General features: G+C 45.8%; 1 protein-coding gene across 2 annotated transcripts in view; it reads left to right on the top strand.

The window, feature by feature from the left end:
- Window positions 1–1,662: 1,662 nt before the first annotated feature.
- The window catches only part of Tns3 (tensin 3), a 234,345-nt gene continuing 208,171 nt past the window's right edge, over window positions 1,663–27,836 (top strand). For both annotated transcript variants that reach the window (XM_013032977.1, XM_013032976.1), the window contains exons 1-2: window positions 1,663–1,791; window positions 15,139–15,250. In XM_013032977.1, coding sequence (XP_012888431.1) covers window positions 1,714–1,791; window positions 15,139–15,250 — 190 coding nt within the window. In that variant the 5' untranslated portion in view covers window positions 1,663–1,713. The remainder of the gene's footprint in view (window positions 1,792–15,138; window positions 15,251–27,836) is intronic.

The following is a 27,836-nucleotide window of genomic DNA, read 5'->3' as shown; positions in this document are numbered from 1 at the left end:
AAACGGAAAGATGGATATTTAGTGCCAGAACCTGAAAGATTGAATTGATGACTGGAATTTACACATGTGGTAGCCATAAAGACTCCGCACAGCCCACCCACACTGTTCTACTACTTGAAGGCATCTGGGCTTTCAGACCTGAAGTTTGAGTGTTAGACCCTCAGAGACTGAGCTCTGGGACACCACACAGGTCAGTAGAACTGCTCATAGGCTGGGGCTGGTGCCAAGGCCACAAGGGCTCCATTGCTAGAGCTGTGTGCCAAAGCCAGCTTCAGGCTCCTGTGCAGAGGTCTTGATTGCTCGCCTTATAGATGCAAGACAGTGGCTTTGGCTTGAGACCATCCTTCTTCAAAGCAGCCTTTCAAGTTTTCTCAGAAGTTAGACTTGCCACCCAGCTTCTTGCAGGGGGGGGGGTCCCTGTCTGCTACAAATGCCCCTGAGAACACAGTCTTGTGGAAATCCCACTGGTGTCTTGAGAGTGGCAGTCTGACCATCCTGCCCATGCTCCCCTCTTGGATTTTCTTTCCTTTGTTTCCTTTTTGCCATGCTTGAATTTAGGGCCTGGGTGCTGTCCTTGAGCTCTTTTTGCTGAAGGCTGGTGCTCTACCACTTGGACCACAGCTTCATTTCTGGCTTTTTGGTGATTAACTGGATGGAGATAAGAGTCTCATGGACTTTCCTGACTGGGGCTGATTTCCAACTGCAGTCTAAAGATCTCAGCTTCCTGAGTAGCTAGGGTTACAGGCATGTGCCACCGGTGCCTGCCACCTCTCCTGGCTTTTTAAAGAGACTTTCACACGTTGTTTCCCAATTTGCTTTTCCTCTACCCTTGTAACTTTGGCCTCCCTCATTCTGGGTTTCTAATTTCCTTCTAAAATTTCAAGCAGGCAGTGAAGGCCAGGGCTGAATCGTGGATTGTCTTGGTGCTGGGATGTGGCTGGGGAGGGCAGGCATTTGCTTGGGGCTTTGCACAAAATGCCCACTGGTCATCGATGTTCTCCAGCAAGGGCACCCTATTTGGTTTTATTTCGTTGAAGAGGAAAATGGGAACAACCGCCGCCACTACCCCCTTTTTGCCTTTGCATTTTCCTTCTTTCTATTCCAAATGCGCAGCTTGCGGGGCGGTGCGGATCTCGGGGAGACCCTGCCCCTCACGCCTCAGGACTGAAACCAAGTTCCGATTTTTGGGTTCTTTGGAACCTGTGGGCCAGCGCACGCGGAGAGAAGTTTGAGATCCCAGGGAGGGAGAACCCCCAGCCTCGGAGCTCCAGTCCGATGGCGGCGGGGCGGCGCGGCCCCCCTGCCTGGAAGGCGTTTCCTCGCCCACTCTCCCCCCCTCCCGTGTCTGGCGGAGCCGCCAGCACTGCGGTCTGGGCGGAGGAGGGAGGGAGGGGGGAGGACTAGTTCGTGTCAGGGGGAGGAAGGGGGGGAGGGAGGGCTAATTCGTGTCAGATGCCGGGACGCCGCGCGGGGCCGGGCGCTCGCGCCTGGCTTTTGTTCCTGGAGTCTGACTGGTGCCCAGGAGTGGCCGTGGGGGCGGCGCGCGGCGCGGACGGGCTGAGTCTCCCCGAGCCTTGGGGGACTTTTCCGTTCTGCCCATTTCCTGGGACCTGCAGAGGGAGGAGGCCCCGGAGACCTCCTCCGCGGCCGAGCTCGGGTGGGGAGCGGGTCCTGGCCCCGCCAAGTCCCCCCTGCCGACGGCGGGGGACAGCCATGCGGTTGCGCGCTCTGACCCCGGGGCCATCGGCCAGGTTCGCGCGCGAGACCGGGGCGCGCGGACGCCGGCGCCAGGTGAGGGTGCGCGCCGGGCGAGGACAGGGAGGGACCTGGACCGGGGTCCCTAGGGGTGCAGAGCCTGCGGCGCTGGGGGCGGCTTGGGGCCCGGGATTCTTTCGGGCTGCATCCTTGTGGGCCATGTGAACCGTTCGCGCGTGTTCGGGCGCGCGCGGGCGGTGTGTGTCCGGGCGGCAGCGTGCGTGCCTCCATGTCCGTGCGCCCCGCTTTGCACCCTTCTCCGGAGCAGCAGAGGAGCGCGGCTTTGCACAGCGGGGGCGGGGAGGTGGTACAGGTTAGCTGACTGTGTTTCCTTGGCGTTTTCCCCTCCTCTGGAATGCAAGTGGGACACTGGCCGTGGGGCACCGGCCGTGGGGCACTAATGATGTTCTGCACCGTTTGTTTTGTTTCGTGCAAAAGCAAAGGGCGCTTGAGCCTTGGGATGTGCTGAGACACAGGCGTAGTGTAAGCCCAGGCTGGGCCTTGGGGACCCCCGCACCCCAAGCTCCACAGATGTGCCCTGCAGTTGGCATTAAACTGGAGCTGCGTGACTTCTCACCACCCTTCAGTGTGCGGGGGTGGGGGGTGTTCTCAAAGTCCAAGGATCTCTGCATAATTGGCGTTTGTGTTCCTGGAAACTTTCGTAAAATTCCGGAGAGAGAAAGGTTGTCAACATGCCAGCTAGTTTACTCGATCTGAACTGCAGCTGCATTTTGATTTTCAGTGTAGCAGCCAAACTCTTGCATTGGAATGATAGGGAACGAACGTTGAAATGGTAGGGAACAGATGAATACAGAGCTCTCTCCCCCCCTCACCCCCCCACCCCCTTCCCTTCTGCCCCAGGTACTGGCGGCCCTGTGGGATGGGAAAGTTCTCTGAGATGTGGGATCAACTCAGAGGATGTGGGAAGTGTTCGTGTCTGTTTAATTTCAGAGTCAAGTTGAGCTGAGAAATGTGTTTTTGATCAAGGCCTGCCTCCCAGAATTCTAGGCAGGGGCCCCAGCTACCCAAATGCCCCTAAATCCTCTTCCTGTGGTGGGTGAATATTTCCTGAAAGGAAAATGTAGCTGGGTCTGTGCAGATGGAGCCCCGTAGTGTTGTTGGGTTTGTAACTATTTTGCCACTATCGACCTTTAGTGGGGGAGCACTTAGCTGGGAGGTCCCTTCCTGGGCGGGTTTTGCATTTGGGTAGAATGGAGCATGTGCGTTTAAGCACCATCTCCTTGTCTAATTTTGGAGATTCCCCCCTCCCCTCAAAAGAGAACTCATAATCAAGACTAATTACCCGAGTTGCCCTCAGGGAGTCCTTGTGGAACCGGCAGCCTGGCTTGCTACATTTCCAAAGTTGGACTCTTTAACTATTAAATGCAATTTACATTCTTCAGTGTGAGCTTGCTAACTAACTGCCTCCACATTGCTTCCTGCCCCCCCCCCCCCCACTGGTGGGAGAAATGAAAACAGTGTATCAGGTGAAGACCAGGGCAGTCCAATCCTGTCCAGTCTCCTTTCAGGAGAGATGTTATGTATGGAGTCGGGGAGTTTGTGTGTGTTCAGGAGCGATGTTATGTATGGAGTCGGGGAGTTTGTGTGTGTTATTACATGATCTTTAAACGAACTTCCCAGGGCCCAGCAGTGGAAGGGGCGGTGCCTGGACCTCAGTTTGCATCTCTGCAGCTCTTGCTGTGGACTCTGGGGTAAGAAGACTGCAGGGAAATACTACTTCTTTCCCCTTGCTTGGAATAAAGGGGTTTGTAAGGAATGAAAGGTCACAGTGTCCCTCCTTGGCTGGTGCCCTGTGGTTAGTTCATTTGGTGCACAGACATGAACTGAGGAGATCATGGTCTACTGTCTGCCAGCCAGGCAGGGCCCATAGGGGACAAAGGGGGAAGAGCAGGTGTTCTGCATCTAGGAAATGGCCACACAGGAGAGAAGGCAAGTAAGCAAATAACGCATGTGCTCTAAATAGCTCCAGTGTGCCAGCTGAGGCATTACTAGGATATTTGTCAGACTTCTTTTTTTTTTGGGTGGTACCAGTACTGGGGCTTGAACTCAGGATCTCCTGCTCTTGCTTGGCTGGCCTTCCTTCCTTCCTTCTTTCCTTCTTTCCTTTCTTAATTCCTTTCTTCCTTTTTGTTCAAGGCTGGTGCTCTACCACTTGAGTCATAAATCCACTTCTGGCTTTATTCTGGTTAATTAGAGAAAAGAGTCTCATGGACTTTTCTGTCTGGGCTGGCTTTGAAACATGCCTGATCCTTAGATCTCAGCTTCCCTAGTAGCTAGGATTACAGGTGTGAGCCTCCTGTGCCAGCATGTCCCTCTCTGAGCATGCCATTAGTCACCTACCTTGTCCCTCAGTCACTGGTTGTATATGTCTTGTGTTACCATCTCCAGCTGCTGGTATTGATCATGGTTAAAACAGAGAGGTGGATTAGCATCTGGTGGTCAGTTCACCTTGAGGTGAATGTCCCTTTTTAACTTGAAATAGAAACCTTATTCTTTTAAGAATTATTTATTTAATTGATTTTTAAAATTATTTTCAAGTAGTTGTGTTAAAAGGTTTTGTTTTAATCAGCATGTCAGGTGATGAGTACAGGGTATCTTACTATCACTCCTTTCATCATTCCCACCATCTCTCCCTACCCTACCCATCCCCTCCATTTTCCTTATTCCATTTTAGTAGCAGTATGGTATGGTTACTCTTTTTGAAGGTTGTTGGGCCCATAGTAAAAGCTGTAAGGCATTCACTTTTGGAATAGTCAAGACACAGTATAGGAAGGAGTCTGTAATCACAGAACCCTATACAAGTGCAGACTCTTGTAGCACAGGCTATATCCACCCACACCCAGGGGGTCTCAGCTGCTACCCCTAGTGAGCTTGGACAACTTTCCAGTGTTTTGGCCCCACCTCCAGATTTCATTGGTCTGGCAGAAAGCCCCAGGCCAGCCTCTTTTTAAAACTGCCCAGGTTATTCCTTGGTGCTGTTACACTGTGTCCTGTTAGGTCCTTGACAGGCTGTTAAGAGGCAGGAAGAGAAGGAAGAGGAGGGTTATCTCCATTTCTCATTGGTTGTGGCTTGCCACTCATCCTGTATCATAGGTGGCAAAACCATTTCAAAGGCTTTCTGCTTGGTTCAAGGCACTCTCCCCTTTTTCTTTTTTAAATCTGTCTTGATTTCATCATTATCACACACACAGGGAGATAATGTGACTAATTATCAAGACTGCTGGGGATCATGAAGTGGTTGAGAAGGACTGAGAGGAGGCTGGGAAGACATAGAAATGGTCTTGGGTATGAAACTACAAGTAGGGCTGGGAAGGTGGCTCAGTGGTAGAGCGCTTGCCTTGCATGCCTGAGGCCCTGGGTTCGATTCCTCAGCACCACATAAGCAAAAAGAAAAAAAAAGCCAGAAAACTGCAAGTAACCAAGCACCAGGCTCCCGCCTGTAATCCTAGCTACTCAGGAGACTGAGATCTGAGGAGCTGGGTCAAAGCCAGCCTGGGTATGAAAGTCCTAAGATGCTTATCTCCAATTAACCACTCAAAAGCTACAAATGGAGGTACGGCCTGAGAGATAGAGTTCCAAGCTGGAGTGAAAAAGCTAAGGGACAGGGCTTAAGTCTTGAGTTCAAGCCTAAGTATTGGAACACACGGGAAGAAAAAAGGAAGGAAGGAAAACAAGTTATCAGACAGCTTGAATAGCAGGGAATGACAGGGATGGTCCTGGAGCATGCACCTTGGAATCTATCTCCTCTGTACATCGCATCCTTTTAGAGGTTTTCCTGGAGTTCCAAGGCCAGCCAGGGACCAAGATTGTGATTTCTTGGCTATGTCTGCTATGAGTGAACGAGCAAGGAGTTGGGGTCTGCACTAAGTATATGCGTTCCTTTTGAAAGAGATACATCTCAGGAGAGGATTTGTTCTGTTGAAAATGAGGAGTCAAGGGCTAGGTATGCTACAGCAGCAATCAAAATCAGAATTCATATCATTTGATCCAAATCTTGTAATTTTTAGTTTTGTAGGACGCCAAAGACTATGTTTGAATTGAAATGCAAGCCTTTGCTTTATTTGAGATAGGTCTCACTGTGTAGCCCAGGCTGGGCTCCCAGCTGAAGATTCTGTTGCCCCAGTCTCCCAAGTATTGGGATTACAGGCATTACAGGGATTACACACTACCACACTTTGCTCTTATTTATTTATTTATTTTATTACTTACTTTTGTGTGTGTGCTGGTACTGGGCCTTGAACTCAAGGCCTCCCATTCTAGTTTAGCCTTTATGCCCAAAGCTGAGGCTCTACCATTTGATTAAGAGATAAGAGTGTCAGGGGGGCTGGGAAGGTGGCTCAGTGATAGAGCGCTTGCCTTGCATGCCTGAGGCCCTGGGTTTGATTCCTCAGCACCACATAAGCAAAAAGAAAAAAGCCGGAAGTGGCGCTGTGGCTCAAGTGGTAGAGTGCTAGCCTTGAGCTGAAGAGCTGAGGGACAGCGCCCAGGCCCAGAGTTCAGACCCACAACCGGACCCCCCCCCCCAAAAAAAAAGAGATAAGAGTGTCAGGGATTTTTCTATTCTGGCTGTTTTTGAATATCGATCCTCAGATCTCAACCTCCTGAATAGATAGCAGTCACTAGCATCGGCCTTGGTTCAGGGTTTTTAGAGAACATCTTTTCAATGTGCAGTAGGTAAAATATCAAATGGTATGGTTGATTGTGTGAGATTTTTGCCATTGCTCTGGCAGTTCTAAGTGTTTTGCATTAACATATGCAGTTCACAGTTTACCACTTTGTATAGAAATGCTAGGGTTTTGAGTGAGATGGATAAACTATTGGGGAAGAATTGCCCTTTATATTGAGTCTCCCAGCCTGTGAACATGTTAGACCTTTGCAGTTATTCACATTTTCTTTTTTTCAGGAATGCTTTATGATTTTTAGTTTGCAAGCTTCTTATACCTTTTGTCAGAGATTCATTCTTTTTTTCCTTATTATTATTACTGTTAGTATTTTTGGTGCTGGTCCCAGAGCTGAGTGCTGTTCCTGAGTTTCTTCTTGCTCAAGTTTAGTTAATGTTCTACCACATAAGCCATAGTTCTACTTCCAGGGTTTTTTTTTTATTTTTTTTTAATTTTTTCCCCCCTGTAGTTTATTGGAGATCAGAGGTCTCACAGACTAAAATTCCTGGGCTGGCTTCAAACTGTGATCCTCAGAGCTCAGCCTCCTAAGTAGCTAGGATTATAGGCATGAGCCACTGGCACCTAGCTCGAAGATTTACTCTTTTTTTTTTTTTTTTTTTGGTCGGTCGTGGGGCTTGAACTCTGGGCCTGGGCCCTGTCCTCAGCTCTTTAGCTCAAGGCTAGCGCTCTACCATTTGAGCCACAGCGCCACTTCCAGCTTTTTCTGTTTGTGTGGTACTGAGGAATTGAACCCAGGGCCTCATGCATGCAAAGCAAGCACTCTACCACTGAGCCACCTTCCCAGCCCCAATTTTTTTTTTTTTGAAATTCAGTTTTTGTAGTCCAGTGTGCGTGTGTGTGTGTGTGTGTGTGTGTGTGTGTGTGTGTGTACTTATATACCACCTAATTGGAGATTTTTCTATCCTGGCTGTTTTTGAATATTGATCCTCAGATTGATATATATGCATACATACATAAATACACATATATGTAATGTATAATATATATTATACATATATCGAGTTTGTGTGTTGATCTTGAGTCCTTTGCTGTTATACTCAGTTTTTGATGCAAGAAGCTTTTGGTAGATTTAATTAGATTTTCCTATCAATCATGCTGTCAAGTAACAGGACAGTCAAAGTATTTGTAATGGCTTTCATTTCTTTTTCATGCCTCATTATACTGTTCAGGATCTCAGCAACAATGTTGAATAGTAGTGTTAATTGCAGATATCTCTGCCTTGTTCCAGATGTTTAAACGGAAAGTATTTAGCATTCATCACTAAGAGTGTTGGCTGTGGGATTCACAGAGATGCATTCTGTCCACGTCTGGGAGGCCTTTATATTCCTGCTTGACTCTGAGTTGTTGTTGTTCTTCTTCTCCTTCTCCTCCTCCTCCTCCTCCTTGTCCTGAGGCTTGAACTCAGGGCCTGGGCACTGTCCCTGAGCTTCTTTTGCTCAAGGCTAGCACTCTACCACTTGACCCACAGTGCCACTTCCGGCTTTTTTTGTTTATGTGGTACTGAGGAATTGACCTTAGGACTTCATGCATGCTAGGCAAGCACTCTGCCAGTAAGCTACATTCCCAGCCTGATTCTGACTTATCAGACATGGATGTAAAATTTTGTCAGTAGTTATTCTGCACTGTTCTAGAAGGCAGTGTGCTTTTTGCTTATTAAATTTTGATTGATTGATTGATTGTGTGTGTGTGTGTGTGTATACATACCAGTATTAGAACTTGAACTCAGGATATGACATTCTTTTTTTTAATTGAGATTAGGTGATTACATAAATTTCACATATTTCACAGAATTGTGGAATAGTGATACTTGGTTAAAGTCACAAACACATTTTAACCTTCACAAGGCAAATTGTCATCATGGTCTATGAAGTTTGTGAACTCTATGAGTTTTGACAATATAACTATTTCTTCCACATTAGGTGATACATACATTTCTTTTCTTTTGCTTAGTATAAGCTGTTTCCTCTTTCCCGCTTATTCCTTCCCTCCCATTGCTGCCTTTGAGTTGCTTAGTTCATTTTCATCTATGTCCAGTAGAGCTGATGGGCCCCTCTGTTGTATATTTCCTGTTTCCCTCTGATTCTGTGTCCTCCTTCTAGCTTCCCTCAGTTGGGCACACATGCGTGCGTGCACGCATCCACACCCCTCCACCCCTCCACCCCTACACACCAAACAACTATATATGTGGTCCAGAACATGGGAGTCATTTAGCAATGATACGACAAAATGACTGGAAGTCCTTTGTTTCTTGAGTCCTATTTACTTTGAGGATATGACATTCTTTTTTAATTTTTTTATTGTCCTAGGGCTTGAACTTAGGACTCAGGCACTGTCCCTGAGCTTTTTTACTCAAGCTAGCGCTCTACCAATTGAGCCATAGCTCCACTTCCAGCCATTTTGTACAAGAGATAAGAGTTTCAGAAATTTTTCTGCCTGGGTTGGCTTTGAACTGAGATCCTCAGAGATCAGCCTCCTGAGTAGATAGGATTACAGGCATGAGCCACCAATGGTTGACTTTTTGATGTCTTTTTCAGTGTCAAACCAACCTTGCATTCCTGGGATAAATCCAGCTTCTCATGATATATTATACAATGAGTTATATAGGTTATATATGAGTTAGATAGCTATATAGAATAAGTCATGGGTTATTTGGAAATGTGTTATTTAGTTTGCAAATATTGGGGGACTTGTCTAGGTATTTCTCTGTTTCCTAATTTAATCCCATCTTGGCCAGGGACCATGTTTTTAGTAGGATTTGAATTCCTTGGGGTTTATTTTGACTAATAATGTTCTCAGTGTGGTTTATGTTGGTAAACACTCTGTACTTGAAAAGAATGTGTATTCTGTTGCTATTGAGTCAAGTGTTCTATAAATGTTTATTAGGTCAATGTGTTTCACAATGTTGTTCAAATCTTTTATGTCATTATTTTCTAACTAGGTTATGAAGGGAGGGGTGCTTTAGGTTTACAGGGCTGCCATAATAAAATGCCACAGGCAAGGTGGCTTAACTGAAATTCATTGTCTTATAGTGCTGGCAGGAAGCCCAAAGCCATGGTGTGGACATTTGTCTTGATGAATTGACCTCTTGCTCATTGAAAAATGTTTTTCTGTTGTCCTTGGTAATATTTATTCTAAAGTATTCATTGTCTTATTAATCTAGCTACTACAAATTCCCTTTGTTTAATATCACTGTGGTATATTTGTTTTGTAGTATTTACCTTTTTTTTTTTTTTTGGTGCTGGTTCTGGGGCTTTGAACTCAGGGCCTGGGCACTATCCTTGCGTTTTTGTGCTCAAGGCTAGTGGTCTACCCCTTGAACCACAGCTCTAGTTCCTGCCTTTAAGTGGTTAATTGGAGATAAGAGACTCATGGACTTTCCTGCCAAGGCTGGGTAGCTAGGATTACAGGCATGATACACTGGTGCCTGGATTCTACCTTTTAATTGAGGTATTTAGACTATAGGAATATGATTATTTCAGTGATGTGTGAGATATCATTGCTAGTTACCAGCTTTTCTTCTGAACATATTTAGAACAATTGAAACTTTTTTTTTTTGTTCTAGTTCTGGGGCTTGAACTCAGGGCCTGGGTGCTGTCCCTGAGCCTTTTTCTTTTTGCTCTACCGCTCTACTTCTGGGTTTTGGTGGTTAATTGGAGATAAGAGTCTCATTGACTTTCCTGCCTGGGCCATCTTTGACCTGCAATCTCAGATCTCAGCCTAGGATTACAGGTATGAGCCATTAGCACTCAGCGAAACTTTTTAATGGTTCCATTTTATTTCCTTTGTTGGCTTTTGAATTCTAGTTCATTATTTTAGTAGCTGCTTTAGAGTGTGCCAGTATTGGGGCTTGAACTCAAGACCTGGATAGTATCTCTTTTCTTTCAAGGTTGGTGCTCTGTCACTTGAGCCATAGCTCCAATTCTGGCTTTTGCTGGTTAACTGTTGATAAGAGACTTTTCTTCCCAGTCTGGCTTCAGACTGTGATCCTTAGATCTCAGCCTCCTGAGTAGAAACCATGGCCAGTGTATTTTTTATTTGAACAGATAATTCTTAATGATCTTTAATTAATAAGAAAATCATATATAATTATATTCCTAATGCTTTTTATCCTTTTATATAAAGCCATAGTTCCATCTGCCTGTTTACTGTTTCCTTTTCCCTAATGGCACATCTTATATATCAGCTAGGGATGCGAATGCATTTCAGTGTTCTGATTCTGAGTATCTTAATACATTTATAATTCTTTTTTCATTTTGAAAGATATTTTGGCTAGATTGACAGTTTTAAAAGTTATATTTATATTTTTAAATTTGTCATTATAAAGGTGATACAGAGGGGCTGCAGTTACATAAGTCAGGTAAAGAGTACATTTCTGGGCTGGGAATGTGGCTTAGTGGTAGAGTGCTTGCCTAGCACGCATGAAGCCCTGGGTTTGGTTCCTCATTACCACCAAAAAAAAAAAAAAAGAAAAGAAAAGCTAGAAGTGGCGCTGTAGCTCAAGTGGTAGTGCTAGCCTTGAGCAAAAGAAACTTAGAGTCAGTGCCCAGGTCCTGAGCTCAAGCCCCAGGACTGGCAAAAAAAAAAAAAAAATATATATATATATATATATATACACACACACACACACACACATATACATACACACACACACACACACACACACACACATATATATATATATATATTAAGAGTACATTTTTTTTGAGCAATGTCACCACCTCTTTCCTCACTCTCTCCCAATTTTTCCCTCCCATCCCCACATACATGTTGTGTAGTTCATTTTCAACATAGTGTCTAGTGAGTGGACAGGTTTCTTTTTTTCTGTGTGCATTTGATATTGCTCCATTGTCTTTTTACTTGTATTACCTTTTTTTAATGAAAAACTTCGTTTATCCTAATATTTAGTTTCCTGAATGTGATGCTTCATATTTTTTCTTTTTTAAGAAATTTTATTATTAGATTAGAGCAATTTGTTTTTCATGTGCCTTGGTGTAGTTACTGTTAACTTCTTATTCTAGAAATTTGTGCAATTCTTGGCCTTACATGTTTACAAGTGTCCCCCTATTTTGGAGAAGTTTTGGTCAGTAGTTTTTCAATTATCTTTACCTTAGTCCTCTGTAGGGACCCAGAATGCATGATATTATGCAATATTTTCTCGGTTTCTGATGCTCTAGGATGCCTATGCTTCTTTGTGCTTTAATTTTTAGAAGTTTGTATTGTGATATCTTCGGTTCTATTCTTTCCCTCTGTCTCTCTATACTGGGGCTTAAACTTAGGGTTGGTACTCTACCACTTAAGTCATGCTTCTACCCCCAAGTTTTTGCCGGCTAATTGGAAACAAAGGGTCACAAACTTTATTGCCTGAGCTGTTTTGAACCAGGGTTCTTAGATCTCAGCCTCTTGGGCAACCAGGATTACAGGTGTGAGCTCCTGGTGTCCTCCTTACTGTTCTGTTTTCCAGTATGGCCAGTAATCATTTCCAGTGTTTTGTTTTTTTTTTTTTTAAACCTGAGACTTTTGCTTTCCTTCAGTGGATATTTAATGTGGATGTTTGTATGTTTTCCAGGATCTGCTTTTGGACACATACAATGCAATTGTACTAACTAACTATTCTTGTCTGCTTGTTCTCAGATCCCAGTAATTTCTGGATTAGTTTCAATGGATTATTCTCCATGCGGGTTTTGTTTCCTTGTCTCCTTGAGTGCCTGATAATTTTTGACTGGCCGCCAGACATGTATTTGACTGTGTTTGGATGCTGAAAAAATTTTGTGTTGGTATTGGTACCCTTTTGAGCTTTATTCTGGAATGCAATTTTGTTACTTGGAAACAGTTAACAGTTCCTTTTGGGTAGAGCTTTTCAGATAGGGTAAGATAGAACACTATTCTATCCAGGGCTATTCTTTCCCATACCCTAGGTATGCACCTCCTGGGTTTTCTGAGTACTGTGCTTGGGTTTTGTGATGTTTTGGCTGTAGAACCAGGCCCCATCCCCAGCTTTGTGTGCATGTCAGGCACTATCACCTCTAACCCTGTTTGGTGGTTCTTTTCCTACGGGGCCTCATCTCTTAGGTTTCTCTGTGTCTGGTTTCCCCCTGTTCAATACTGAGGTAAACATTTAAGAGGGTTTTTTGTGTGTGGTCTTTTTTCCTCCCCCCCCCTTTTTTTTTGTCTGTCCTGGGGCTTGAACTCAGAGCTTGGACACTGTCGCAAAGCTAGCGCAGTCATTTGGAACCACTACACCACTTCCTGTTTTCTGGTGGTTAATTGGAGATAAGAGTCTTACAACCTTAGAACTGAGATCCTAGATCTCAGCCTCCTAAATAGCTAGGATTATAGGTGTGAGCCACTGGTACCTGGCCTTTGTGCAGATCTTAAGAATCCTGGGACCTGTGCAGATTCTGTCTAGCAAATTCACTTTGCCTTCCTCAGCCCAGGTAGTATACTAGACTCTGCCTGCTTTCTCCTTCCCTCCAGGCAGCCTAGAAAATCTCTTAAGGCAGCCTGTGGGGGAGGGGAGGGGAGCTGACAACCATGGGATTCATGGTTTTGTTTTCCTTCCTGAGTATGGTTGTGTGTCCTTTATGCCGAGTACACATTCTAGGAGATTCGAGGTCTGGTGATTTGGTCACCGTGTACAGACTGAGGTCACCATGGTATTGTTCGGTGGGGGGAATTTTTTGGTTTTGTTAGTCTTAGGAGTCCACCCTCTGTGAGTTGAGCTGTTGAACGAGGGATCTTCATCACTACTCTTCATATTCTGCTTCAGCATGTTAACCACATTGTATATTTTTTGCACTGTGGGGGGACCTTTTTGGTTATTTCAGGTGGGAGATCAACTCCGTTTCTGGTACTACGTCTGCATCAGAAATAGAAGATCCTGTTTATTAGCACACCACACATTCACACACACACCACACCACACCACACACCACACCACACACACATTCTCTGTCTCTCTGTATTTATCTCTTTCCCCCTCACAGTGCTTAACATTGTTTAACTCATCTTCAAGACCAAATTGACAACATCTTCTCAAGATTGCCATTTTATTAACTTCTACCCATTCCTTTGTAGGCCTTTAGTGAGTAAAATGTAAAAACTTGAAGCACTCCGGAAAATGATGCTAACTATGTGTCCCCCACATAGAGACCACCCTAAGTAACCCCTTCTTCACCAGACCTTATCTATCACTTTGTGCAATGAGTATGTGCTCCAGAGGGGACTGTACTGTTGTTGCTTATGTTAATAAAGAAGAACATGCGTGCTCATGAACATCTTAAATAGAACCACTAGAAGTTCTTGCATCTTGTGGCTTAAACTGAGCACCTTATGCTTTCCTTTGCCTTGCTTACTCACAGCTGTTGCTTGGCCACTTGAGTCATGCTCATAGTCTGGCTTTTTGCTGGTTAATGGGAGATAGCCATCTATAAAAGATTTGTCTTCTTTGACTGGTTTTGAACTTTGATTGTTAAGCTCAGCATCCTGAGTAGGTTGGATTACATGTGAGAGCAACCAGCACCTGGTGTGGGCACTTTTAGGCTGCTATATCTTTATTGTGTGTTGGAATGGCATTGCTGGATCACAGGGTAAGTGCATGTTTGCAAATACAAGCTGTTCATCAAAGTTGTATGTTATGGTAGCTTATTGTTTTTTCAGTTTCAATTATTCTGGTTAGGTGAGTAATGGCCTTGGTGGCCATCCATGTAGCTAGCATTGGTTGTTCACTAGCACAGATCAGCAAGTTAGGTAAAAGGCTGCTATCTGGTTTCTAAGGCCATTGAATTAGAAGGTCATCAGATATAGCCATGATCCCAGACTTTACAGACATGAACTTAGTGGGTGAGTAGTTAATTTCTTCTCAGTCTTAATCCTTGCCAGATCGCTTGTATCTCAGCGGAGTCTTAATGACTGTCCTGCAGAAAAGGTATGGCTTGGCAAGGCTTCCAACTGAATGGTATTGTTTTGGCATCTAACAACATCTTTGAGGGGAAAATTAGTTAGCTTCCCAGTTAGCTGATCATTTCTTCCAGAAGAAAAAGCATAAAGATACTAGCAGTGTGAACTGGGTGCAGGTGGCTCACTTCTGTAATCCCAGCTACTTAGGAGGCTGAGATCTGAGAATCCATGTTCCAAGCTAGTCCAGACAGACCAATCAGTGAGGCTTTTCTGTCCAGTTAAGTAGCAAAAGGTGGGAAATGGAAGTGTAGTTCAAGTGGTGGAGTGCCAGCTTTTGGTGTAAAATCTAAATGAGAACTAGAGGTACTGAGTTCAAGCACCAGTACACACACACACACACACACACACACACACACACACACACAATTTTGGAAATGGGTTGCTTTTTGGAAGTAGAAGATGTAAGTCACAAGTGTGGATGAGAGCATATTATCACCTAGGCCACAGCGAGTGATATCATGCCACTCAGAGCCGTCACATAGAGAGTGAGCTGCCCACAAGGATTCTCAGATCCAGACTACTGACTGGTGACTGGCTCATCTTGGGAATTCCAGCCTTGCAGGATGGTTTCTTATTCTCTGCTTCCGCGCGCGCGTGCGTGTGTGTGTGTGCGTGCGTGTAGATTCCACCTGATTTATTATCTCCTGGAAGAGAAAGGAAAAAAGAGAAAAAAAAAACACACTATGATTTGAAGTGTTGACAGTTTCCTCCTTGACTTTTGCAGGCTGAAGAACTGACTGCAAGTCTGCACAGTTTTAAGAAAAAGGCCTTTAAGAAATCCAAAGCCTGTGGTGTTTGCAAAGAATCCATTGACGGTCAAGGGATTTCGTGCCGAGGTAAGTCCTTGCTTCTGATTCTCCTTACAATGGCTAAACTGAAGCCAAACAAGCAAAAAGCAAAAGTGAAAACACTCTTTTGGGAGTTGCCAAAAGTTAAACAGTGGAATTTCCCTCTTTTTGCCTCCTTGCACCCCCTGGACCTGTACTTGTAGGAACCTACCGTATTTACAGAGGTATGTGCCCACGAGATTTTTCCAGTAGCAGAGCTACTCTGATGGGAGAGAAAACAGCTCTTGGTGATGTGATTTGATTTGCTCTCTGTTTTTTTTTTTTCTCCTTTCCCTCTCCCCATTCTCTTTCTCTTTTGTTGGTCTTGGGGTTTGAACTTGGGGCCTGGCACTGTCCCTGAGCCTGTTTGTGCTCAAGGCTACTATTTTACTACTTGAACCACAGCAACACTTTCAGTTTTTGAGGGGTTAATTGGAGATAAGAGTCTCATGGGGATTTTCCTGCCTAGATGGGCTTTGAACAGCGATCCTCAGATCTCAGCCTCCTAAGTAGCTAGGATTACAGGCATGAGCCACCAGTGCCCGGAGCTTTCTGGTTTCTCTATAGCGTTTTTCCTTCACTTAATTCATTTGGACTTTCTAATCTATTGATAAAGTTATTTGTTCTTCAGAGTTAGGTTTATTGTGTGATGTGGCACTGCTACTGTCCGTAAAGCCACTAACTTGGGTTCTTGATGCTTTTACACATCTTGTAGTTAGTGAACTTTCAATTATGTTGTACTGTGCCTTGCAGAATGGGTGTGTGTCTGGGTTGTTGGGGTTGGCACACAGTGGAGGCTGTTATCCACTTCTTTGTAGGGTTTAACATTCCATTTGTGGAATTCATTTATTATTATTTTTGTGTGTGCTGGTACTAGGGTTTGAACTCAGGGCCCTGCCCTCTTGCTTAGTTTTTTTTCTTCAAGGCTGGCACTCTACCACTTGAGTCATACCCCCACTTTTAGCTTTATCCTGGTAAATTGGGGGATTAGGATATCATGGACTTTCCTGCCCATACTGGCTTTGAACCATGATCTTCAGATCTCAGCCTCCTGAGTAGTTAGGATTACACGTGTGCACCACTGGAGCACCACTTAATTTTTTGAGACAGGATCTTGCTGTGTATAGAGTAGGCTGACCTTAAACTTGTAGTTCTCCTGTCTCAGCTTCTCCAGTGCTGTGATTCCAGACATGTACCAGCATACTCAGCAATGCTTTTGTGAAAGCCTGCCGTCTTGGCTGGTGGTCTTCTGCCACATTGAGACTTCTTGGTTTCTTTTTTTTTTGGGGGGGGTCTGGTTGTGGGGCCTGAACTCTGGGCCTGGGCGCTGTTCCTCAGCTCTTCAGCTCAAGGCTAGCGCTCTACCACTTGAGCCACAGCGTCACTTCCAGCTTTTTTCTTTTTGCTTATGTGGTGCTGAGGAATCAAACCCAGGGCCTCAGGCATGCCAGGCAAGCGCTCTACCACTGAGCCACCTTCCCAGCCCCGAGATTTCTTGGTTTCTTCATTGGACCACCATGCTGCTTTGGAGTAGAGGGGGGGGGGAGATACACAGCTGTCAGGCTTCAGGGGGCTGGGAATCCAATCCAAAGCTCCTCTAGGTCGCTTGGAGTCCTTTCAATGTAGAATGATGAAGCTGCTTGCTTCTCTCTTCTTTGAAAACATCTTCACACTCAGTGCTGAAGAATGTACTTGTGAGCAGGTGGCACTGTACCTACCTTCTTCTCTTTCCCTCTGCTTCCTATGAGCTAACACTTTTCAATCCAAGTTCTCAGGTATCTCCTCCCACCACCAGGCCTCCAGCTACCCCTCCAACTAGGATGCTTAGGCATCCACCTCTCTTCTGGAACCTTCAGATGTTTCCTCCTACCCTCAGCCTACTAGATGCCCATTTGTGTGTGTGTGTGTATGTGTGTGTGTGTACTTGAACTCAGGGCCTCACACTCTTCTTTAGTCTTTACACTCCTGGCTGGCACTCTACCACTTGAATCACATCTCCACTTCTGTCATTTTGCTGGTTAATTGGAGATAAGAGTCAGTGGATTTTTCCAGGGTTAGCTCGAACTGCAATTCTCAGATCTCAGCCCCTTGAATAGCTAGGATCATTTTCATTCATTTTCTGCTTTAGCAGATCCTCATGTGATATATCAAAGCTTTGGGCCAGGGAGTGTCCTCAGCCTTGAAAGTGATGAGGAAGAGTGAAGTGGACACAAGGGACTTCTTTCCAGAGGTGGGCTCTTCCTCCCTGAGTGGTCAGGGGCTGCTTTGAAGGAGTTGATTTGAGAGCAGAGGATGTCAGATCCCTCAGGATTGTGCTGACAAAAGAAGAAAGAAGCTGAAGTGATGGCATCCAAGACAGGGACCTTTGGTTGGCTGGCCAGTAGTGGTGACACTGTGAGGGAGGACATTTCATTGGTGTTTTAGGAGGGCATGCATGTGCCAGTTCTGTGGCTTGAACTCAGGGCCTTGGCTCTCTCTCTCTTAGCTCTTGTGTGTAAGTACTCTACCACTTGACCACAGCTCTATTTCTAGCCTTTTGGTGACTGGAGATGAAGAGTCTCACACACCTTCCTGCCTAGGTTGGTTTTGATCTTACCTTTAGTATTACAGGTATGATTCACTGCTGTCCAGCCTTACTGATCTTTGTGGCTATGACCTCTGGAGCACCCCAGGGCTGAGTTCTTCCAGAAGTTATATGTGGGGGCTCTCTAGGGAATCCACTCAAGTTCATGTCTGGGTCTCTTTTGTCTATTTCCAGACAACTGGTGTGACATTCTGGCCTGTGTTTTTAAACAGTTCTGCATGGGAACCTGGTTGCTGTGGGGGTCTGTGGCTGGTGTTTTAAATATGCTCTCTAAGAATAATTAGAGTCACAAGGATAGACACGAAAATAAAGAATTGTCTCAGCAGGGCAATATTTACTCCTGTAGAAGGGTGCACCATCAGCCAAAAATCTGGCTCTGGCAAGCACACAGAGCAGGCAGTCTGCTCTGATATTTATCCCTAATGCAGCAGGCCCCACCCCTCTGCTTGTAATTGGCTAGTTTGAGTGGGTAAAATGTATTTAAATGAGATTTTGACATAAGATGAACAGTTCATAATCTCAAACTATACCCACAGGCTCTGCTGTTTCTTGAAATGTCTTGAGGCGTGTTTTAAGTCCATCTTGAAAAGAAGCCAGTTTAAGACAAAACCTTAGTATTTCAAAAATTTGTTCTTATCCCAAGGCAGTTCCTATTTTGCTTGTTAATAAGAGCCAAGCCACCAAGCCAAAGCAGAACTTTTAAGCAACACACTTTGATAGAAAAGACAGTTTTTCTCACACCAGTCACAAACCATTCCTGTGCAGTGTGTCTATATCCACCCTCTGGGGCTGCAGTAGCCCTGTGCACCTCCAGGAATACTGAGAGGACAATGGCTGCCATATGTGTGTGTGTGTTGTAATCTCTGCTTTCAAGAAATGTTCCTTTTTTTGTAAGGTGTCTGGGGCCCAGGCCTGTAATCCTAGCTACTCAGGAGGCTGAGAGCTGAAGATACTGATTCAAAGCCAGCCCCAGCAGGAAACTCTATAAGACTTTTATCTTCAATGAACCAGAGGAAAGCCCGTGTTTAGGATTTGAGTCTATAAATAGGACGCGAAGGTGTGAAAATAAAGAGAACGAATGTCATGCTTGAAAGGAATGTGGGCTTCCCTGTGAAATGAGGTCTCTGAGTAGCTCTGGGGGTGTTGTGTGACTCAGAGACAAGCGTGTGGTTGAGGATCATTGAGTGCATACAGGCCTGGGCTTGGATCCGTCCTTGACCCATAAGTGCTGAGTCTTCTTCTGACCTAAAAACGTAGAGCCCAGGGTAATGATGAGGCCTCAATAGGGTGGGCAGGAGGTTTGTGGCCAGCTTTGGAGAATCTCAGCTTGGTTGCTGGTGTTGGAGTCATTGTACTGGGTAGTTCCCTGTGTGTGACACCCACATGAGTCGTGGTTCTGTGTGGATGCATGGATTGTAAATAGGCACCACAAGTAATCTGGCTGTGATGGAAGGAAGGGCTTTGCTTGCCAATAGCTGCCACAGTGGCTGACTTGAACTGTGTTGAGTATCCCACTTGAAGACTAAGTCATTCCTTCTTGTCTTTGTATAAATGAGGCTCACATTTACCTAGGGGCTACCTAGAAGTCCTCAAAGCAGCCCATACTAGTTTCAAGTTGAATAGAGCCAGTAAAAGAGCTTCTTGGGAGAGCCCTGGTGTTAGGTCCAGGGGTAGCTGCGCGCTGCCTTCATTCTTGTTCTGGAGGAGAGATATTGGTACAGCACCTTCCATGGCTGGCTCTGACTTGCTCTCTGTCCTGTGAATGGCTATGCAATCTCATCACATTGCTTGCTTGGTTTCCATGAGCTCTGTTTTATGGCATATTTTAATAGGTGGGATGTGAAATGTTAGAATAGGTTGGGAAGCTTGTCAGGGTAGTATGTGGTGTGTATGTGGTTGTGTGTGCTTGGGTGTGGTTGTGAGTACACACAAGTGTGATTATGTATGTGCATGCATGGTTTTGTGTGCCTGAGTGTGTGCAGGTGTGATTGTGTGTGCCTGCATGGTTCTGTGTCTCTGAGTGTGAGTGTACATGTATGTGAGTACATGCAGGTGTAATTGTGAATGTAAATGCATTAGCATGTATGCATGCTTGTGTGGAATGCAGTGTGTGTAATTGTATGTTCATAAATGTTGGATGCATGTATGCATCACTGGTTGCTTGTGTGCTGCGTGTGTATATGTGTCTGCATGTGTCTGTGCACAAGTTGCATGAACATAGGACGACTCCACAGTGATGCATCTCTAGGGCTCAGGGAACTTGGTTGACTTCTGCTACTCTGCTCCACAAAATCTGTCATCTGGAGACAGAGTTTCTGGAGGAGCTTTTAGTGCTTGACAGAGAAAAGTGGGGGGCTGGGAAGTGGCTCAGTGGTAGAGCGCTTGCTTTGCATGCATGAGGCCCTGGGTTCGATTCCTCAGCACCACATAAGCAAAAAGAAAAAAGCCAGAAGTGGCGCTGTGGCTCAAGTGGTAGAGTGCTAGCCTTGAGCTGAAGAGCTGAGGCACAGCGCCCAGGCCCAGAGTTCAGGCCCCAGGACTGGACCCCCCCCCCCAAAAAAAAAAGAAAGAGAAACGAGGGACTGGACCGTGTTCTGTGTGAGGAAGGTGTTCTTGCTAGCTTCATTCATTTGTTAAAGAAAGTACTCCAAGATGTGCCAACGCCAATCACTCGCATGTCACAGCTTCCAGGCATTCAGAAGAGTAAAGACCAAGAACAGTACATGCATGATGGCTACGTGGCTCGTCCTTTTACAATTTTTATTTCAAATCCAGAATCTATAAATACAGAGGGCTGTGTGTCTGTCTGTGTGTACAGCATGTGCTTGGGCAGAAAAAGTTTCCATGAGACTCTCACCTTCGATTAATCACCAGAAAAGCCAGAAGTGGGGCTATGGCTCAAGTGGTAGAGCACTAGCCTTGGGCAAAAGAGCTCAGAAACAGTCTTAGGTTCTGAGTTCAAGCCCCAAGGCCTGCAGAGAAAGAGAGAGCAAGAGTGAGAGCGAGAGTGAGCGATTGATCGAGAGATAGGAGGGAAGAGAAGAAAAGATAATTGTCATATCTTAGGTGACCCCTAACCTTGGATGAGAATGATGAGCCAAAATAAACTTCTTTATGACTTGTCCAGGCTGTGTCTAGTAGGCAGGAGGCATTCTCTGGCTTGCATTAGTAGAGGTGTGGCACAGAGAAGAGGTGGTGACTCCAGGAAGGTGGGCAGTGCAGATGACCTCCGATGGGCTATTTGGCAGCCTGCATGCTGGGAGGGCGGAAGCCTTGTGCTGTACCTACTGGTTCTTGGTGTTGTAAGTTTCCCCTTCCCCCAGTGCTCAGGAGAACTCAGAGCTGAGTTTGGCTGATAATGCCTGGCTCATCTGACTGCTCTTTTCAGGCCAGTTCCTATGAAGTGACTACAGGTATTGTTGCCACACTTCTTTCCAAAGCAGTCACAGTGACCCGTTCCCCCCAGCCACCATCCACAGTTCCCTGAATTTTTCCCAAAGAGATTCCTTGTGCTGACCCCCCTGAAATCCTGTTGGCTCTGCCCTTCTAGTCATACTCTTGTCATTTCCAGAGGGAGCAAGGAAACTGAGTCTTCCAGAAGCAGGAGAAGGGAGACTGAGCAACTGGATAAATTGCACCTGATATTTTCAAGCCTGAGACATCTGGGTTCCATTAGTTTACTTTGTAGGCAGATTTTTAATTTTTAAAACCTTTTGGTAGCTGGGTATTGGTGGCTCACACCTGTAATCCCAGGTACTCATGAGGCTGAGATCTGAGGATTGTAGTTTGAAGCCAGCCCAGGCAGGAAAGTACATGAGACTCTCATCTCTAATTAACCACCAGAAAGTGGTGCTCTGGCTCAAAGTGGTAAGAGTGTTAGCCTTGAGTGAAAAAGCTCAGGGACAGTGCCCAGGCCCTGAGTTTAAGCCCCACGACTGACAGAAAAAAAAAAAAAGAGGAAGGATGTAGTTTGAGAGGTTTCAATCCCTGGTCAGCTTTCTAAGTTTTTATTTTTTTTTGTGTTGGTTGTGGGGCTTGAACTCTGGGCTTGGGCGCTGTCCCTGAGCTCTTCAGCTCAAGGCAAGTGCTTTCCTACTTGAGCCACAGCACCACTTCCAGTTTTCTAGTGATTTATTGGAGATAAGAGTCTCTTGGGCTGGGAAGGTGGCTCAGTGGTAGAGCTCTTGCCTTGCATGCCTGAGGCCCTGGGTTCGATTCCTCAGCACCACATAAGCAAAAAGAAAAAAGCCAGAAGTGGCATTGTGGCTCAAGTGGTAGAGCACTAGCCTTGAGCTGAAGAGCTGAGGGACAGTGCCCAGGCCCAGAGTTCAGGCCCCACGACCGGACCCAAAAAAAAAAATGCAGCCCACAGAATGGGAGAAAATTTGGGGCTGGGAAGGTGGCTCAGTAGTAGAGCGCTTGCCTTGCATGCATGAGGCCCTGGGTTCGATTCCTTAGCACCACATAAGCAGGAAAAAAAAAAGCTGGAAGTGGCGCTGTGGCTCTGGTGATAGAGTGCTAGCCTTGAGCTGAAGAGCTGAGGGACAGTGCCCAGGCCCAGAGTTCAGGCCCCACGACTGGACCCCCCCCAAAAACAAAAAAAAGAGTCTCATGGACTTTCCTGCCCAGGCTGGCTTTGAACCGTGATCCTCAGATCTCAGCCTCCTGAGTAGCTAGGATTACAGGCGTGAGCCACAGGTGCCTGGCTCTCAGTTGTTTTTGAGGCAGAATGTGGCTGGGTATCATGGTGGATGGGCCTGGTAGAGCAAAGCTGCTCACTTCCTGATGGCCAGGAAACAGGGTGGGGTCAGGGGTCAAAGGTCAGGGGACAAGGCAACATTTCCCCAAGGCTTGTCTCCAAGGATTTACCTCTTCCAGGGAGCCCCATGTCCTCCTCTTTGGTTCTACCCTCTCTCAAGACCATATTATGGATCTATCAAAGGATTACTCCATTGATTAGGTCAGTGCCATTAGGACCAATTTTCCTGAGAGCTCCCCAATGTAGGAGCCTTTGGGAGACATCTTGGATAAACTGCAATGGGTGGCTGTTGTCCAGACGGCTCCCTGTGGCTAGCAGTTGTCCAGCTGTTGGGTGCCATGCAGGGTGGGCATTCACCACTTTGTTTTATTTGTTTTGTGCCAACAGCTCTGAGTTCACTTGGCTTTTCCACTCAAGGCTGGTGCTCCACCTGTGGAGCTACAACTCCACTTCTATCTTATTGGTGGCTAATGTTTCTGCCCAGGCTGGCTTCAAACCATGATCCTCAGATCTCCACTTTCTTTCTTTCTTTTTTTTTTTTGTGGGGGGGCTGGTCGTGGGGCCTGAACTCTGGGCCTGGGCACTGTCCCTCAGCTTTTCAGCTCAAGGCTAGCACTCTACCACTTGAGCCACAGCGCCACTTCCGGCTTTTTTTTTTTTGCTTATGTGGTACTGAGGAATCGAACCCAGGGCCTCTGGCATGCAAGGCAAGCACTCTACCACTGAGCCACCTTCCCAGCCCAGGTCTCCACTTCTTTAGTGAGGATTACAGGCATGAGCCACCAGCGTCCTATACTGGAAAGAGGTGCTTTGAACAGGGAGCCTATAAGTCAGAGAGAAACAACTTGTGGGTAGTGGACCCTCAGGAGCCACAGTAAATCTCATTCTCTAGACTGTGATGAGGGCAGAGAGACAGTGGGCCTGTGAGAAGTGAGTATGTGCCATGCTGTGTGGCTGCAGGCACGGGGTCAGCTCTGTGATGCTGTGTGAATGTTAGTCAGTGGTGTACCAGCCTGCTCGTGAAGATGAAGCTGCCTTTATTTTGTTTTTTATTATTTGCTTTTTCTCCCCCTCCTCCAGGTATAGAGGCTCTGCCTATGGTCACTGCAGATGTGAGTTCAGGTTGCTAGTTCTTTTTTTTTTTTGGGGGGGGGGTCCTGTTATGGGGCCTGAACTCTGGGCCTGGGCGCTGTCCCTCAGCTCTTCAGCTCAAGGCTAGAGCTCTATCACTTGAGCCACAGCGCCACTTCGGCTTTTTTTTCTTTTTGCTAATGTGGTGCTGAGGAATTGAACTCAGGGCCTTAGGCATGCAAGGCAAGCGCTCTACCACTGAGCCACCTTCCCAGCCCCCAGGTTGCTAGTTCTATCCTAGGCTCCTGGCCTTGGCTTTCTCATCCTGGAGCAGGCTGCCTTGTGTCTGGGAGCTTTGAAGGAGGATTGCTTTGGAGTGGCAGCACTTAGAACCATACTCACTTGAGAGGGAACCCCTAGGGGACAGGGGTTTCCAGCTACCTTTATATGTGTGTGCGTGTGTGCTTGAACTCAGAGCCTTGAACTTTCCTTTAGCGTTTTTGCTCAAGGCTGGCGGCTGGCACTCTACTGCTTGAGTCCCCGCTCCACTTCTGGCTTTTTGCTTGTTAATTGGAGATAAGAGTCTCATGGATTTTCCTGCCTGGGCTGGCGTTGATCCTCAGATTTCAGCCTCTTGAGTAGCTAAGATTATAGGCTCAGGCCACCCGTACCTGTCTTGCATGCATGATTGATTCTCAGATCCAGTTCCCTCCCTCCCCTGTTGTCAGGGCACAGTATTGATTTCTAGACTTTGTAGAAAGAATGCTTCATTTGTAGGGGTCAGTGCCTATCTGTTAAATTAAGGAGGGAGCAACAGGTAGAAAATGTTTAGTGAGCTTTCTTTTAACTGGTTGGGTTTACTTTGTTTTTGTTTTTGCAGTGCTGAGGCAGGTGCTCTATCATTGAGCTGTGGGCCCAGGCTGTAATTTTGTACTTGAAAAACACCTGCTTTGTTGGGGCGGGAGAAGGTCCCTGCAGCGAGCCCTCCTTTAACCTTTCGGTTAGAAGCACCAATGATCTCTAACCTCTGAGGGGTGCCCTACCCTGTGAATGGGTCTCACTAATGGAGATTTCTACAATTAAACTTTCCCCCAGGTTCCCCTGTCTGCAGTAGGGCTGTAGGGTCGCCCTGGCCCATAGTTCCTGGGCTGTCATGAGCTCTCATGAGTAGGATTTGAAGAGGGCTTGTGGAGATAACGGGAAACAAGAACAGCTAGACCTGTATTGTGGGGTTAGCCTGGCTTTCCTGTCTTCAGCTCCTAGCCGAGCTCTAGGAGGACAGAACTATCACAGCTGCTGACACTTGGAGGGAAAAAGATCTGCAAAAGCAGACCAGGCCCATGTGTGGTGTCCAGCGGCGAGCAGCTGGGGTTTGTGTGTCTTCACAGGAAATCATCTCCGCTGCCTCTCTGGGAGAGGTTGGCCTGGCTCCTCCCTGTCTGAGGCCGTCCATGGTGCTTTCCAGCAAAGCTGGCTGCTTATTGAGCTGGAATCTGGATCTAGGCAGGCACTGTGGTTGTGCAGACAGGAGCCCAGCAATCAAATACTGGCTTATTCCCTGTTGGATGCTGTTTCCCCTTAGTGTTTTGATTATTACTGTCTGCAGGTGGAAATACTTCATTTTTAAGATCCCTTTTACTCAATACACTATGTAGGAACCACCAAAGGAAAAGGAGACATTTCAGAGTGCTCTGTTTTACAATGTGTCTATATGTCTTTGCATGCTGGTCTGGGTGTGCATGTTACCCAGGTAGGGGACATAGCTTCATCCTGTGGGCCAGGGGGCGTGTCCTTTCTCTGGCTCACTTCTAGGGGCAGCAGCAGAGCCCCGTAGAGATGACAAGACTGTGGACGTAGCCCACAGCATTCCCAGGACCTATGGAAGCTTCAGAATGTGAGAAGCTGAGGTTGGCTCACTTCTTACTAGGTAAATATGTATAGAGTGTTATATAAAAGATTCTAACAGCCTCTTCAGGCCACAGCCAGGATTCCCAAGGCCCGCAGAGACATTTTGAAGAATAGCAGTTCCAAGACAACATCTAACAATGTCAGGGTCTTTTGGAGCCAGGCAGCTCTGATGCCAACAGAGACTAGGGGGGAGCCAGTATTTTTAAACATGGCTTTCTTTGGTAGCTTCCCTCTGATGAGGGGGCTGACCTGTCGCCTGCAGGGCCTCAGCTGCCGAGCCCAATGGGAAGGCAGACGGAATCTGCAAGCTGTGGAGTCAGAAATACCCCGAGGTTCCTCATAGCCCCTTGTCTGTGCTCACATAACATAGGATGAGCAGGGCCAGACCAGGAACCAAGTTCTCAAGGGAAATACTGGGAGTGCTGCCTACAAGCATTGGGTGTCATCAGCTCTCACACTCTTCAAGACTTTTAAGCTCTTCACTTTTGCAAGTAGTTGGATGGGAAGTGGCATTCTTTTCAAATTTATCTAGTTATTATGTGGTATAAGTTCTTTTTACTGGAACAAACGGGCCTTTGCTTGTTGGAAAATTAGGTGACATTTATTTTCATCCTGATTTCTAAGTGACAAGGATACTAAATCTCTTAAAGATATATGTGGAACCTGTTGATACATATTTATATATAAGTAAAATATGTACATACATATTATATTTCTAGCATGCATGAAGCCCTGGTTTCAATTCCTCAATACCACATAAACAGAAAAGCTGGAAATGGCACTGTGGCTCAAGTGGTAAAGTGCTAGCCTTGAGCAAAAAGAAGCTCAGGGATAGTGCCTAGTTCTTGAGTTCAACCCCGGGACTGGCCAAATAAAAACCCCAAATAGGTATTTCTTATCTTTTTACCTTATGTATTGCAGACATTACAGCTATTTGCTTTTGTCTCTTTTTCTAGGTTGTGTTTATTATACTTCATTCAGAAGTTGTAAGGTCTGGTTTGTTTTAGATCTACCTACTTTTAATGTAGTATATGTGTGTTTGGTGGCAGTACTGGGGCCTTTCACTTGAGAGGTAGATGCTCTAACATTTGAGCCATGCTTTTAGCCAGGAGTGAGTGAGTGACTCTGTGTGTGTGTGTTGCGGGGGAGGGGTGGATAGGAATGGGTACTAGAGTTCGAACACATGTTTGGGAACTATTGCTTTTTTTTTTTTTTGCTCAAGGATGGTGCTCTACCACTTGAGCCACCACTCCACTTTTGACTTTTTAGTTAATTGGAGATAGGAGTCTCAGACTTTACCGCCTGGCTGGCTTTGAAAAACAGTTTTCAGATCTCAGCCTCCTGAGTAGTTAAGATTACAGGCATGAGCTCTCTTTTTAATGAAAGGGACGTACATGTTGATCATTTTGAATCTGAGAATCTGTAATCCAGAATAGTTCCAAATCTGAAACTTGTAATTTCCCCAGATTTCTCATTGGAGTATTCCAGATTTTAGACTTGATTAAGGACATTTAATTAGTGAAATTTGTGTCTACTTTCCATAACTGGGAAAAGCTGAAATCTGAAGCATTTTAGTTACAAGCCTTTGGTTAAAGAACACTACATCTGTATTTATAATTATGATGAGCTAGGTTCTTTTCCCATAATAAATGAATATACTGGACAAACTTCAGTGTACACAGTCACTGTGCCTACATCTTATTTTTAATATAATATTTTATATTGGGACTGGGAAGGTGGCTCAGTGGTAGAGCGCTTGCCTTGCATGCCTGAGGCCCTGGGTTTGATTCCTCAGCACCACATAAGCAAAATGAAAAAAGCCGGAAGTGGCGCTGTGGCTCAGGTGGTAGAGCACTAGTCTTGAGCTGAAGAGCTGAGGGACAGCGCCCAGGCCCAGAGTTCAGGCCCCACGACCGGACCCCCCCCCAAATTTATATAATATTTTATTGTTATTATAAAAGTGACGTACAGAGGGGTGACAGTTACCATAATTTAGGTAAAGAGTACATTTCTATTTGGACAATGTCACTCTTCCCTTGCTCTATCCCAGTTTAATATAATTAAAAAATTATCTTTAATTGTACAGACTGCTTTGAGTTGATGTTTCAATTCAACATGGCAGTTTATGAATGCTGTACATGTTGGTTGGTGTCATTGCTCTCATTGCTCTCCACCGTCTGTCTTAATCTTCACATTCCGTCAAGTTCCCTGTGAACATGCCTTTTATATTCTTTTTTTTTTTTGGTAGGTCGTGAGGCTTGAACTCTAGGCCT

The sequence above is a fragment of the Dipodomys ordii genome, unplaced genomic scaffold (genome assembly GCF_000151885.1).
Source record: "Dipodomys ordii isolate 6190 unplaced genomic scaffold, Dord_2.0 Scaffold160, whole genome shotgun sequence".
In the NCBI taxonomy this organism is placed as follows: domain Eukaryota; kingdom Metazoa; phylum Chordata; class Mammalia; order Rodentia; family Heteromyidae; genus Dipodomys; species Dipodomys ordii.
This window is presented reverse-complemented; position numbering and strand designations above follow the sequence as displayed.